General features: G+C 42.7%; 1 protein-coding gene and 1 long non-coding RNA gene across 3 annotated transcripts in view; one reads left to right on the plus strand and one right to left on the minus strand.

Annotated features, from left to right (window-relative positions):
- LOC120046514 (serine/threonine-protein phosphatase 2A 56 kDa regulatory subunit delta isoform-like) overlaps positions 1-1,947 on the minus strand; it is a 50,854-nt gene extending 48,907 nt beyond the window's left edge. For both annotated transcript variants that reach the window (XM_038991815.1, XM_038991814.1), the window contains exon 1: positions 1,718-1,947. In XM_038991815.1, coding sequence (XP_038847743.1) covers positions 1,718-1,744 — 27 coding nt within the window. In that variant the 5' untranslated portion in view covers positions 1,745-1,947. The remainder of the gene's footprint in view (positions 1-1,717) is intronic.
- Positions 1,948-4,277: 2,330 nt separating this feature from the next.
- On the plus strand, positions 4,278-5,952 carry LOC120045610. Its single transcript, XR_005476737.1, has 3 exons — positions 4,278-4,638; positions 4,815-4,938; positions 5,091-5,952. It is a non-coding gene; the product is annotated as an uncharacterized LOC120045610 (long non-coding RNA).
- The last annotated feature ends 6,574 nt before the right edge of the window (positions 5,953-12,526 follow it).

Below are 12,526 nucleotides of genomic sequence, written 5' to 3' on the forward strand. Positions count from 1 at the left end.
ACAGAAATTAGTCTGGTCAGGCAACGATTAAGCACAAGCGAGAGACGATCTTAAAACATTGTACCAAGCTATTTGACAAGAGACCATCTTATGAAGAACGAGACTAAATTTAACTTGTAACTATCAACTTGATAATCTTACGTTTATTAACGAATGTAGTCTAAATGCACGCAAGTTTAGCTGTTAACTCACTATCAGCGAGAACTGCCTAGGCTCACGCTCGTGCATGTTTGCAGTTCATATTCTCACAACACATTCATTAAACCATATGCCATTTCTAAAAATCAACATTTTACGACATCAACAGATTTGAGAATATAAATAATGTAAAAGTTAAAACGCATTGTTGCTGTATAAGGCTAGTCTATCGGTAGCTCTCAAGAACCCAAGTAGGGTATACCCAGTTTACAGGCGGCCCTCCTTGTGTTCTCAGCTGATGGTAGGCTTCTGATCACAGCTGGCTTCCTCATGAATAGCTACATATTGTATGCCACATACGCGATAACCATGTTTGCATTACTGGTCGTTACAGGTTAGCGTATACAAAAAGCTGCCATAGATGTTTCAATTTACCTGCTCTTGGCGATAGTCTTCGTACTCGATTCGGGAAAAAGTTATTTTATAAATGTCCGCGTCCAGTTGCAGGTGGTTCTACAAAAACCAGACAAAACTCAACGGTATTACACCCCTTTGGTCACACTGTGTGATGCACTGTCATCTACATGTGGCCGCGTCGCATTGAAAGATCAGTTCCTGCAAAGATTATGGAAAATCCTAAATGTGCGGTAGCTAAAATGGCAAGGAACCTCCTCGCGCGGTACAAAACATGGAGTTTTTGTAGAACCACCTGCAACTGGACACTTACATTTCAGATACATTTCCACCGAATCGAGAACCAAGACAGTATCGCCATGAGCAGGTTAGTTGAAACATCTATTGCGGCGTTTTCTATAAACTAACCTGTAACGCCCAGTAACGGAAACATAGTTATCACATATCTGTTTTACAATCACAACCCTATGTTTAATCCCGACACTTTGTCTGATTTTAAATTAAAGTACACCTCACATCCGATACGGTTTGGGAAATCTTTGGAATTTAACATTCATATAAGCGAGAAAGAATCTTTAAAATAATAAAGATACACATATTGTGTGCAGTTTAGCAAAGTTGCACCAGACTTTTTTTTTTTCACTCACCAGCTCGGCTATGACATCCCCTTACCTTGCGCTCTCAATACCATTGCGACCATTCCACATGTCCTGTGTTACTCAAAATACATCTGGGTGCAACTTTCCTAAACTGTGTATACAGTAAGTGTATCTTTTGTATTTCAACTGTGTCGCGTACGAGGCGTATTTGCGTTTAGACAGAGCATGTGGGCAGCGCCGAAACATCCGTGAAATCCCCTCAGGCGGCAAACAGCTTTGTCAATAGACGGTATAACGTTAAGATTTACCGTCTATTTTAATAGGCTTGTCTATCGTTATTAAATCAATTTAAGAATTTAATATACAGGGTAATGTAAACAATGATAAGATCACATATGTTGTTGGCTGCTGATGTCTTTGCATAGTCTGAAAATGCATCTGCTCTGCTAGGCCTTACGGTAATAGTACAACATCTAGTTGTCGTATTAGAATACAATTACGAGATACGGTCTATTTCCTCTGAATATTTGGCAACAATATTTGCATTGTTGCGATCAGTACGTTACCTTTTCCTTTTTAGCTTTATTCGGCATGTTGTGGCTGTTGATCTTTTTCACGGTGACTCCGTGACAGATTTCCCCGGGACTCGATCGCTGCCACTCGGTTACCTTCAGCTCCCTGCGCCCTTCTAGGCCAAGAAAAAGATAATTGGCCAGCCACACGTTATACTGCCTAGTGACGGGCCACTGTAATTATTTCATTGGGTGGTTATAGGATGGGCGGATTGCACTCCTCGTCTAGGCTGGAGGCGTTGAATGATGCACTTTTGCCCTAGCAACAATTCATGAATGAAGCTCTTCTTCTTCTTCAGTATTGTGGTGGTCCGCAAACAAATGTAATAGGTTAATGCCGCCACCTACTGTACAATCCATTATATTTGGTGATACAAAAAAGGGAAAGTTGAATTAATGCCTAGTAGCACTATATTGGATCAAACATTTCTGCAGCATTGAAGGTCCCCAAGAACACAGTGGCCTCCATCATTCTTAAATGGAAGAATTTTGGAGCCACCAAGAGCTGAGCTAGAGCTGACCGCCCAGCCAAACTGATCAATCAGTGGAGAAGGGGCTTTGTCAGGGAGGTGACCAAGAACCCGATGGTCACACTGAACGAGCTACAGGGTTCCTCTTTGGAGATAGTTGTCCTTCTGGAAGGTTCTCCCAAGTCTGCAGCACTCCACCAATCAGGCCTTTATGATAGAGTGGCCAGACGGAAGCCACTCCTCAGTAAAAGGCACATGACAGCCCGCTTGGAGTTTGTCAAAAGGCTGCACTGAAAGGACTCTTAGATCATGAGAAACAAGATTCTCTGGTCTGATGAAACCAAGATTGAAGTCTTTGGCCTGAACGCCAAGCGTCATGTCTGGAGGAAACCTGGCTACGGTGAAGCATGGAGGTGGCAGCATCATTCTGTGGAGATGTTTTTCAGCGGCAGGGACTGGGAGACTAGTCAGGATCAAGGCAAAGATGAACAGAGCAAAGTACATACATAGAGATCCTTGATGAAAACCTGCTCCAGAGCACTCAGGACCTCAGACTGGGGCAAAGATTCACCTTCAAGGGCCTCCCGGGTGGCGCAGTGGTCTAGGGCACTGCATCGCAGTGCTAGCTGCGCCACCAGAGTCTCTGGGTTCGCGCCCAGGCTCTGTCGCAGCCGGCCGCGACCGGGAGGTCCGTGGGGCGACGCACAATTGGGCTAGCGTCGTCCGGGTTAGGGAGGGTTTGGCCGGTAGGGATATCCTTGTCTCATCGCGCTCCAGCGACTCCTGTGGTGGGCCGGGCGCAGTGCGCGCTAACCAAGGGGGCCAGGTGCACGGTGTTTCCTCCGACACATTGGTGCGGCTGGCTTCCGGGTTGGAGGCGCGCTGTGTTAAGAAGCAGTGCGGCTTGGTTGGGTTGTGCTTCGGAGGACGCGTGGCTTTCGACCCTCGTCTCTCCCGAGCCCGTACGGGAGTTGTAGCGATGAGACAAGATAGTAATTACTAGCGATTGGATACCACGAAAATTGGGGAGAAAAGGGGATCAAATAAAAAAAAATAAAAAAAGATTCACCTTCCAACAGGACAATGACCCTACGTACACAGCCAAGACAACACAGAAGTGGCTTCGGGACAAGTCTCTGAATGTCCTTGAGTGGCCCAGCCAGAGCCCGGACTTGAACCCAATCGAACATCTCTGGCAAGACCTGAAAATAGCTGTGCAGCAACACTCCCCATCCAACCTGGCAGAGCTTGAGAGGATCTGCAGAGAAGAATGGGAGAAACTCCCCAAATACAGGTGTGCCAAGCTTGTAGCGCCATACACAAGAAGACTCAAGGCTGTAATCGCTGCCAAAGGTGGTTCAACAAAGTGCTGAGTAAAGGTCTGAATACTTATGTAAATGTGACATTTAATTTTCTCTCTCTCTCTCTATATATATAAACTGTTTTTGCTTTGTCATTATGGGGTATTTTGTGTAGATTGATCAGGATTTTTTTTTTTTCATCCATTTTACAATAAGGCTCTAATGTAACAAAATGTTGAAAAACTGAAGGGGTCTGAATACTTTCCGAATGCACTGTAAGTATCGTGATAATATTATATTGTGAGGTCCCTGGCAATTCCCAGACCTAGTACTTAAGGTTATGTAACCTTATTTAGTCCTACCTGCTATGGTGGGTTTTAAATGAATTGGTATTCACGTTTGTTTTTTTAGATAGAATTACTGTCATGGGCATCCCGAGTGGCGCAGCGATCTAAGGCACGGTATCGCAGGGGTTCGATCCCAGGCTGTGACCGGGAGTACCATAGGGCAGCGCATAATTGGCCCAGCGTTGTCTGGGTTAGGGGAGGGTTTGGCCGGGGGGGGGGCTTACTTGGCTCATCGCGCTCTAGTGGCTCCTTGTGGCGGGCCAGGCGCCTGCAGGCTGACTTCGCCTCTCCCGAGCCCGTTGGGGAGTTGCAGCAATGAGACAAGATTGTAATAACGAAATTGGGGAGAAAAAGGGGGTAAAAATTGCAACAAAATAAATAATTACTGTTATTGATGCCAAATTGCAAACCTTATTTGCACCTTCTGTATTCCAAAACCAATGTGTGTGCCTGAGTCTTATCACCTCTCAACTTGGTAAACTATTTCAACCTCGAACACTATTCTTTGGTCTGGTTCAGTCATTGCAGGAAGTCCTGAAGAGCAGGAGTTTGAAGGCTTTTGTCCCAGCCCAGCTCTAACACTTGATCAACATAGTCCATTGACCATAACATTGACCATAATGTCAGTGGGATGAGGGGGATTCATTTTGATGGTATTGATATATAACGCATGCTCCACTCTCAAGTTGAACTTGTTGACTGATGCCAAGGCGGCGGTTGCTAAGAAGAAAGGAGCAGCTGCGAAACAGAAGATTGCAGCCAAGGCAGCACTGGTCCACACCTGCCTTGTCTGTCGGGTGAGTAGTATTGGTTGGTACTGTATGTGCCTTTTAGGTTCCTCTCCATCTCCATGTGTAGGGTATTGTTCTGGCCTGTGTGGTAGTTTGTTGCATTGTTTAGTTTATAATTTGTGTCAACTTTGAATTCAATTCTAAGCCACAGATTTCCTCCATTTTGTACTTGACCTTTATAGATGCAGACCCGAAGACATTCAAGCAGCACTTTGAGAGCAATCATCCCATGTCTCCAATGGTCCCAGTACCGGTTGATGTGCAGACATAAGTGACCACACACACTCAAATGGACCTATAGCTGGGGTAGATTCTTCCATCGTTCACACATAGTAGATATTGTGTAAAGCACCATGTTGTCAACAAAATGCTGTCCTCAATGCTTAAGTTGTATTGTCTATGGCTTAATTTGTAGAAATGCTGTGATCACTCATCACCTTTAATGTTGTGATTCACAGACACATGGTGACCACGATTTGAATGCTTACAACTGAGATGGAAGGACGTGACCTCGAGAATGACTGGACATGGGCTGGATATTTGTGACAACCTAAAAGGGGTGCAGACGCACACTAGCACCCCATTTTATGTTTATTCCATAGCCAATCATATCTCTAGCTAACCCCTTATTCCACACTATGCCCCGTGGTCCCTCAACTTCTGACACTTTGGAACTCTCCATCTTATCTCTATAAACCCACGCTACCTTCACCCGTTTTCCCTATGCTGCTTCCTTCACTTATTATTCTCCTGATTTGATAACATTTAGACTCAATAACATGTTTCAAGGTGCTTACACATGGGCGGTGGTAAGCGGTGTAGAGACCAGTGATCCAGGTTGTTGTCAGCTTGAAAGTTGTCATTAAAACATTGTTTGATTGGTTGACCAGATGAACTCTGCTCATTGGTCAACCATGCATGGCGGCAGCGCAAGACTTCAGCTAATGACATCTTTTGGTGCCCCGGGCTCCGAGCCAGCTTCGCCGCTCATGGGAGCGAGTACCACGAACAGGGCCGCTTGCAAAACTGCTTTCATTTTGCCGCCAGCCGCTCTACTCCAATTGAAGTCTGTAACCTTTGCCGCTTACCATGGCCTGGTACCTTTTTGTGGTGTACTGTTTTTGCTACCTTCAGACTGAATGCCGTGGTAAATGTGTTGCTCACAATTGACAGCCGCAACATGGACCTGTTAAATTGATAAGGGTGTTGATATAGTTGAGTTTAGGCATGGCTTCCTTGTTTTGAGTCTGTTAAGTTTGTTTCTCATTGACCTAGTATTTTATATCAAATCAAATTTATTTATAAAGCCCTTACATCAGCTGATATCTCAAAGTGCTGTACAGAAACCCAGCCTAAAACTCCAAACAGCAAGCAATGCAGGTGTAGAAGCACGGTGGCTAGGAAAAACTCAGTAGAAAGGCCAAAACCCAGGAAGAAACCTAGAGGAACCAGGCTATGAGGGGTGGCCAGTCCTCTTCTGGCGGTGCCGGGTGGAGATTATAACAGAACATGGCCAAGATGTTCAAATGTTCATAGATGACCAGCAGGGTCAAATAATAATAATCACAGTGGTTGTCGAGGATGCAACAGGTCAGCACCTCAGGAGTAAATGTCAGTTGGCTTTTCATAGCCGATCATTCAGAGTATCTCTACGGCCACTGCTGTCTCTAGAGAGTTGAAAACAGCAGGTCTGGGACAGGTAGCACGTCCGGTGAACAGGTCAGGGTTCCATAGCCGCAGGCAGAACAGTTGAAACTTGAGCAGCAGCACGGCCAGGTGGACTGGGGACAGCAAGGAGTCATCAGGCCAGGTAGTCCTGAGGCATGGTCCTCAGGACTATATATCAAACCTACAGTACCTTACACATCCAGTTGTTTCTCCATTTGTAAGTCACCCACCAAATATCACAATATGCTGTTTTACATGTTGTGTTATTTGTGCTGGTCTAATTCCTAAAATGGAAAAAGCAGAAGAATCTGTCCGCTATCGGTTAGTAATAATAGTTCTTATGGTGCTCTTCGATGTTCCAGGTTTGTGGCATTGATGAATAATTAATTTAATCTTTACAGATGTTTACAGTTGTGACCTGTCATTCAGGGCAGGTGGGTTTTGAGCCCCACCTGTTTAGCTAAAAAAATAAAGATGTATAACTTATTTTTGCCTGTTTTGCATGTTATTCTGACATTAATACAGTACGTGTCACATATCAGTTTGCAAACAATGTAAAAAATAAATGAAAATCATTGAGTTAATAAAGCTGCATACGAACATTCTCTTTTTTGCTTTCTTGAGTAAGGCAGCACCAAAATGGAGGTGTTTCAGACTAGCTCAGTGCTTTCTGTGGTGGTGGGGCAGCCAGCGGAAAATACTCAGTGAAGAGGTTGGTAATGTTCTCTAGTTGCGCTGTGATTGGCTCAGTGTTCTGTCACTCATGGGGACACTACGTCAACGCAAAGCCTACGGGGAAAGCTTGAAAATTGAAGACCCTTGGGTGCTGCCATAGAGTTACATTAGAAGTGCCCATCCAAGAAGGCTCAAGGTCATTGACCACAGATAAAATTACGTCAAATAACGTTATATCTAGAGTGGCTTTGATTTGACTGATCGTGTCAACATCATACTTTCAAAATCTTAGCTAGCGAACTAGCAGTCATCATCATGAATCAAGTCGACAATCTACTGGCAAATCCATTTCAATTCTTGTCATGAAGAGAAATAATGAAGAGAAATTATAGATAAAACGTATCGGTGCTCATCAGCCATTGGACATAAACATTACACAAGTTTGAAATCCGCAAATTCAACAATGAGTGGTTTGGAAGGAATCAGTGGCTAACCGCAAGCATTGCTAAGCAATCATTAGCCTGCTATTCAGTGGAGTGGATGTCCAAGTCTGGACTTAACGGTCTCTTTTCCAAGCTTAAAAGGATAAACATTCAACATTGGCCATGCTGTCAATCCAGCATGACTTCGACCGCTTTCAAAACAACTGGAAACTCGGAACTGGGAAATCTCAGACTTCAGTGAGTTCAAGACAACTGGGAACTCTGAGGAAAAAAAGAGCTCGGACTGGGAAAATACATTTTGAATGGTCATCCAACTCGGAATTCCAAGTCGGGAACTCTGGCCTCTTTCTAGAGCTCCGACCTAAAGATCACTAACGTCATGATTCAACCCTGTTTTCCCTAGAGGAAAACCTGGAGTTCCCTAGAGGAAAACCTGGTTGTCTGCTTTTCACCAGACACTGGGAGATACATTCACCTTTCAGCAGGACAATAACCTAAAACACAAGGCAGTAGCGATTTTAGCATTTAAATCTTGGTGGGCAAAATCCCCCAAAATGTTTTAGATGCATGCCAGCAAAGCCATTACACAACACCAAACAATACATTAATTGCACTATAACATTGAAAACCCGGCCCACAAACTGTTAGGGCCTACATAAAGCTGTCTCAAGAGCAGAGTTCCAACAGCACCTTACCACTGCTACACCTGGCTATCAGCGGAGCCTTGTCTGGCAGCGAAACAGTTAATACAGCCTCATTTACTGCCTATCTAAAAAACATAGCTGATATGGCTGACTTTCTTAAACAAATGTAGTTTCTACTGATAATTGAGATGTACAAACTATGGCATAAGGGGACAACAAGCGGATGAGGCAATCCGTAATTTCGATTAAGACATTAATGAGCGAGCTAGGATGGACGTAGTCAATATAACTACTTGTTCAGCACTTGAAATGTACAGCGACAGAATTCAGATCATGGGCTGTTTTTACAGTATTCTCCCTGTACACCAAGTCAGAACAGTAGGATAAATAAAGAGGGCATATAAGCAGACAATGAAAGCTCTTTCTCTAAAACATGCTATAGGCTACATGTGCGCCACCAAGTCAGAACAGTAGGCTAAATTATGAGGGGATAAGGCACCAAATTATTAGGGTGGGGCACATGGGCTACTAACAGCTTACTACACAACATACACTTAGTATTACTTTCTTAGCTACAGAATACATCTCCCTGGCATATTACATAATTTATGCAGCAGCATACAAGACATTTTTGGACTTTTTGGAAGGTGGCGTGGTGACTTTGTGGGCAAATTTTGTCAACAAACGTTGTCATCAAAGTCTGGCATTCTCTGAATTTATGGGGCTTTCAAGACAACTAGGAACTAAAAAAAACAAGGTTGAATCATGATGTCAGTGATCTTCCGGTCGGAGCAATAGAAAGCGGCCCGAGTTCCCAACTTGGAATTCTGAGTTGGATGACTGTTCAAGACGTATTTTCCCAGTCGGAGCTCGTTTTCCAGTTCCGAGTTCCCAGTTCCGAGTTTCCATTTGTTTTGAACACGTAAGAAGTCATGCTGGATTGACAGCATGGCCAATGTTGAATGCTTATCCTTTTAAGCTGGGAAAAAAGACCCTTAAACCCAAACTTGGACAACACACCCACTCTACTGAGTAGCAGGCTAGTGATTACTTTGCAATGCTTAGCCACTGATTCCTTCCAAACCCCTCATTGTTGAATTTGTGTTATCCAACTTGTTGTGTAATGTCCAATGGCCAATGAGCATCAAAGTCTGGTTTTCTCTGGATTTATGGTGCTTTCAAGACAACTAGGAACAACAAAAAAAAACAAGGTTGAATCATGACGTCAGTGACCTATACGTTTAATCTATAATTTCCCTTTATATGACAAGGATTGACAAGGATTTGCAAGTAGATTGTCAACTTGATTCATGATGATGACTGCTAGCTTGCAAGCTAAGATTTTGAAAGTATGATGTTGACATGATCAATCCAATCAAAGCTACTGTGGACATAATGTGATTTGACGTAATTTTATCTGTGGCCAATGACCTTGAGCCTTCTTGGATGGGCACCTCTAATGTAACTCTATGGCAGCACCCAAGGGTCTTCAAATTTCTAGCTCTCCTCGTAAATTTTACGGTGACATAGTGTCCCCATGAGTGACAGAACACTGAGCCAATGACAGCGCAACTAGAGAATATTACCAACCCCTACGCTCTGTATTTTCCACTGGCTGCCCCTCCACCACAGAAAGCACTGAGCTAGGCTGAAACACCTCCATTTTGGAGCTGCCTTACTCAAGAAACCAAAAAAGAGACCATGTTGTATGCAGCTTTATAAACTCAATGATTATTTTTTTTAATTAAATTGTTTGAAAACTGATACATGACACGTTATAATGCCAAAATAACATGCAAAACAGGCAACAAAAAGAAATAAATTACAGTTCGCCACTGACACAAGGGCAAATATACAGTTGAAATCGGAAGTTTACATACACTTAGGTTGGAGTCATTAAAACTCGTTTTTCAACCACTCCACAAATTTCGTGTTAACAAACTATAGTTTTGGCAAGTCGGTTAGGACATCTACTTTGTGCATGATACAAGTAATTTTTCAAACAATTGTTTACAGACAGATTACTTCACTTATAATTCATTGTATCACAATTCCAGTGGGTCAGAAGTTTACATACACTAAGTTGACTGTGCCTTAAACAGCTTGGAAAATTCCAGAAAATTATGCCATGGCTTTAGGAGCTTCTGATAGACTAATTGACATAATTTGAGTCAATTGGAGGTGTACCTGTGGATGTATTTCAAGGCCTACCTTCAAACTCAGTGCCTCTTTGCTTAACATCATGGAAAAATCAAAAGAAATCAGCCAAGACCTCAGAAAAAAAATTGTAGACCTCCACAAGTTTGGTTCATCCTTGGGAGCAATTTCCAAATGCTTGAAGGTGCCACATTCATCTGTACAACAATAGTATGCAAGTATAAACACCATGGGACCACGCAAGCATCATACGGCTCAGGAAGTAGACGCATTCTGTCTCCTAGAGATGAACGTACTTTGGTGTGAAAAGTGCAAATCAATCCCAGAACAACAGATACAAAAGTATCTATATCCACAGTAAAACAAGTCCTATATCGACATAACTTGAAAGGCCACAGCAAGGAAGAAGCCACTGCTCCAAATCCGCCATAATAAAGCCAGACTAAGGTTTGCAACTGCACATGGGGACAAAGATCGTACTTTTTGGAGAAATGTTCTCTGGTCTGTTGAAACAAAAATAGAACTGTTTGGCCATAATGACCATCCTTATGTTTGGAGGAAAAAGGGGGATGCTTGCAAGCCGAAGAACACCAACCCAACCGTGAAGCACAGGGGTGGCAGCATCATATTGTGGGGTTGCTTTGCTGCAGGAGGGACTGGTGCACTTCACAAAATAGATGGCATCATGAGGTAGGAAAATTATGTGGATATATTGAAGCAACATCTCAAGACATCAGTCAGGAAGTTAAAGCTTGGTCGCAAATGGGTCTTCCAAATGGACATTGACCCCAAGCATACTTCCAAAGTTGTGGCAAAATGGCTTAAGGACAACAAAGTCAAGGTACTGGAGTGGCCATCACAAAGCCCTGACCTCAATCCTATAGAAAATTTGTGGGTAGAACTGAAAAAGCGTGTGCGAGCAAGGATGCCTACAAACCTGACTCAGTTACACCAGCTCTGTTAGGAGGAATGAGCCAAAATTCACCCAACTTATTGTGGGAAGCTTGTGGAAGGCTACCTGTTCTATTGAACACAACAAACTTTACTTCCTAACAATGTGATACACATCATACAACTATAGTCAAGTTAGAGATTTCAACAATTTAGTCAGACATGAACAAATTCACCAAATGCTTTAGAAAGTATGTGTATTGGTGTGTCATAAGAAACATGAATCATCTTCAATAAACTGTCATCATGGATTCCGAGTATACATACTGTATGCAGGCAGCTCTGGAATGGAAAATAATCCATACTAGCTGCAGTTCATAATCTCTAGAATAGTATGTTGTTCTGAAATGGAGGATTAAAGTTATGACTATCCATTACCTTTATTCTAAACAATATTGGGTCTATAGGAAGATTTTGGGTTTACCAGAGTAATCCCATACTGTATATGAGGAAAGTTTGGCATGCATGTTGGACATTTGTGCATATCTGTGCAGCACACCTCTGGAAATAAGGCACAAACAAGGTTTCAGACCTTGGCAAGCTATGCAGCCTACAAAACTATAGCCACAACTTACGTAACCACTTACTACAATGTACTTTTACTTGTCAGAAAACCTACTGGTAAAAGGCTAAGTGGTCTCAGGGTCTGTAGTCTCAATGCACTTGACCAGCACCACCTACTGGACATGTTCCATACTTCCTTTGGGGCTAAAGAGGAATCACATCTATGTGCATGGGAAAGGATGTCAAAATGTGCCTAACTTGTAAAAAGATTGTAAGCATGTTATTGGCATTGATCAGTATCCTTTTTTCACACGTGACATTATCAACATGACAATGGGTTTGCCTTCAAAATATTTTATTTGACAAATGAAATGACTTTGGTTTGTGCAAGGTTTTAAAACAAATACATAAAGGTAAATTAACCAAACATTTGAGGCCATGTTTCCGAAGACCAGACAATGCGCAATTATTCACATATGGTATCATAGGCGATAGAGTTAAACAGTCAGTGTAATAAATGAATAGAAATTGGCATTTCAGTACAGCTGAATAATTCAGTGACATTGTAGACCGTATTATGAGACAGAGATCAGCAACATCCTCTGATATCCTGTCCCTGGATTAGCATAGCAAGTACATCAATTCACTTTATGTATAGGTTGTATTGCCTTAAATTCTATCCACCTTCCACATCACATTTACAGGAACATCAGATCTTCATTGTTTTGATGCAAGTGGCCTTACCTTTTCTGAAGTGAAGACTGATGTCCCAGCAGGCTTTGTTGAAAATTACATTTAGTAGAAACTTCAGATGTTTTTTGCCAGACATCTGATCTCAAGGCCAATCACTGG

This window comes from Salvelinus namaycush, chromosome 4 (assembly GCF_016432855.1).
Source record: "Salvelinus namaycush isolate Seneca chromosome 4, SaNama_1.0, whole genome shotgun sequence".
NCBI classification, from domain to species: Eukaryota; Metazoa; Chordata; class Actinopteri; order Salmoniformes; family Salmonidae; genus Salvelinus; species Salvelinus namaycush.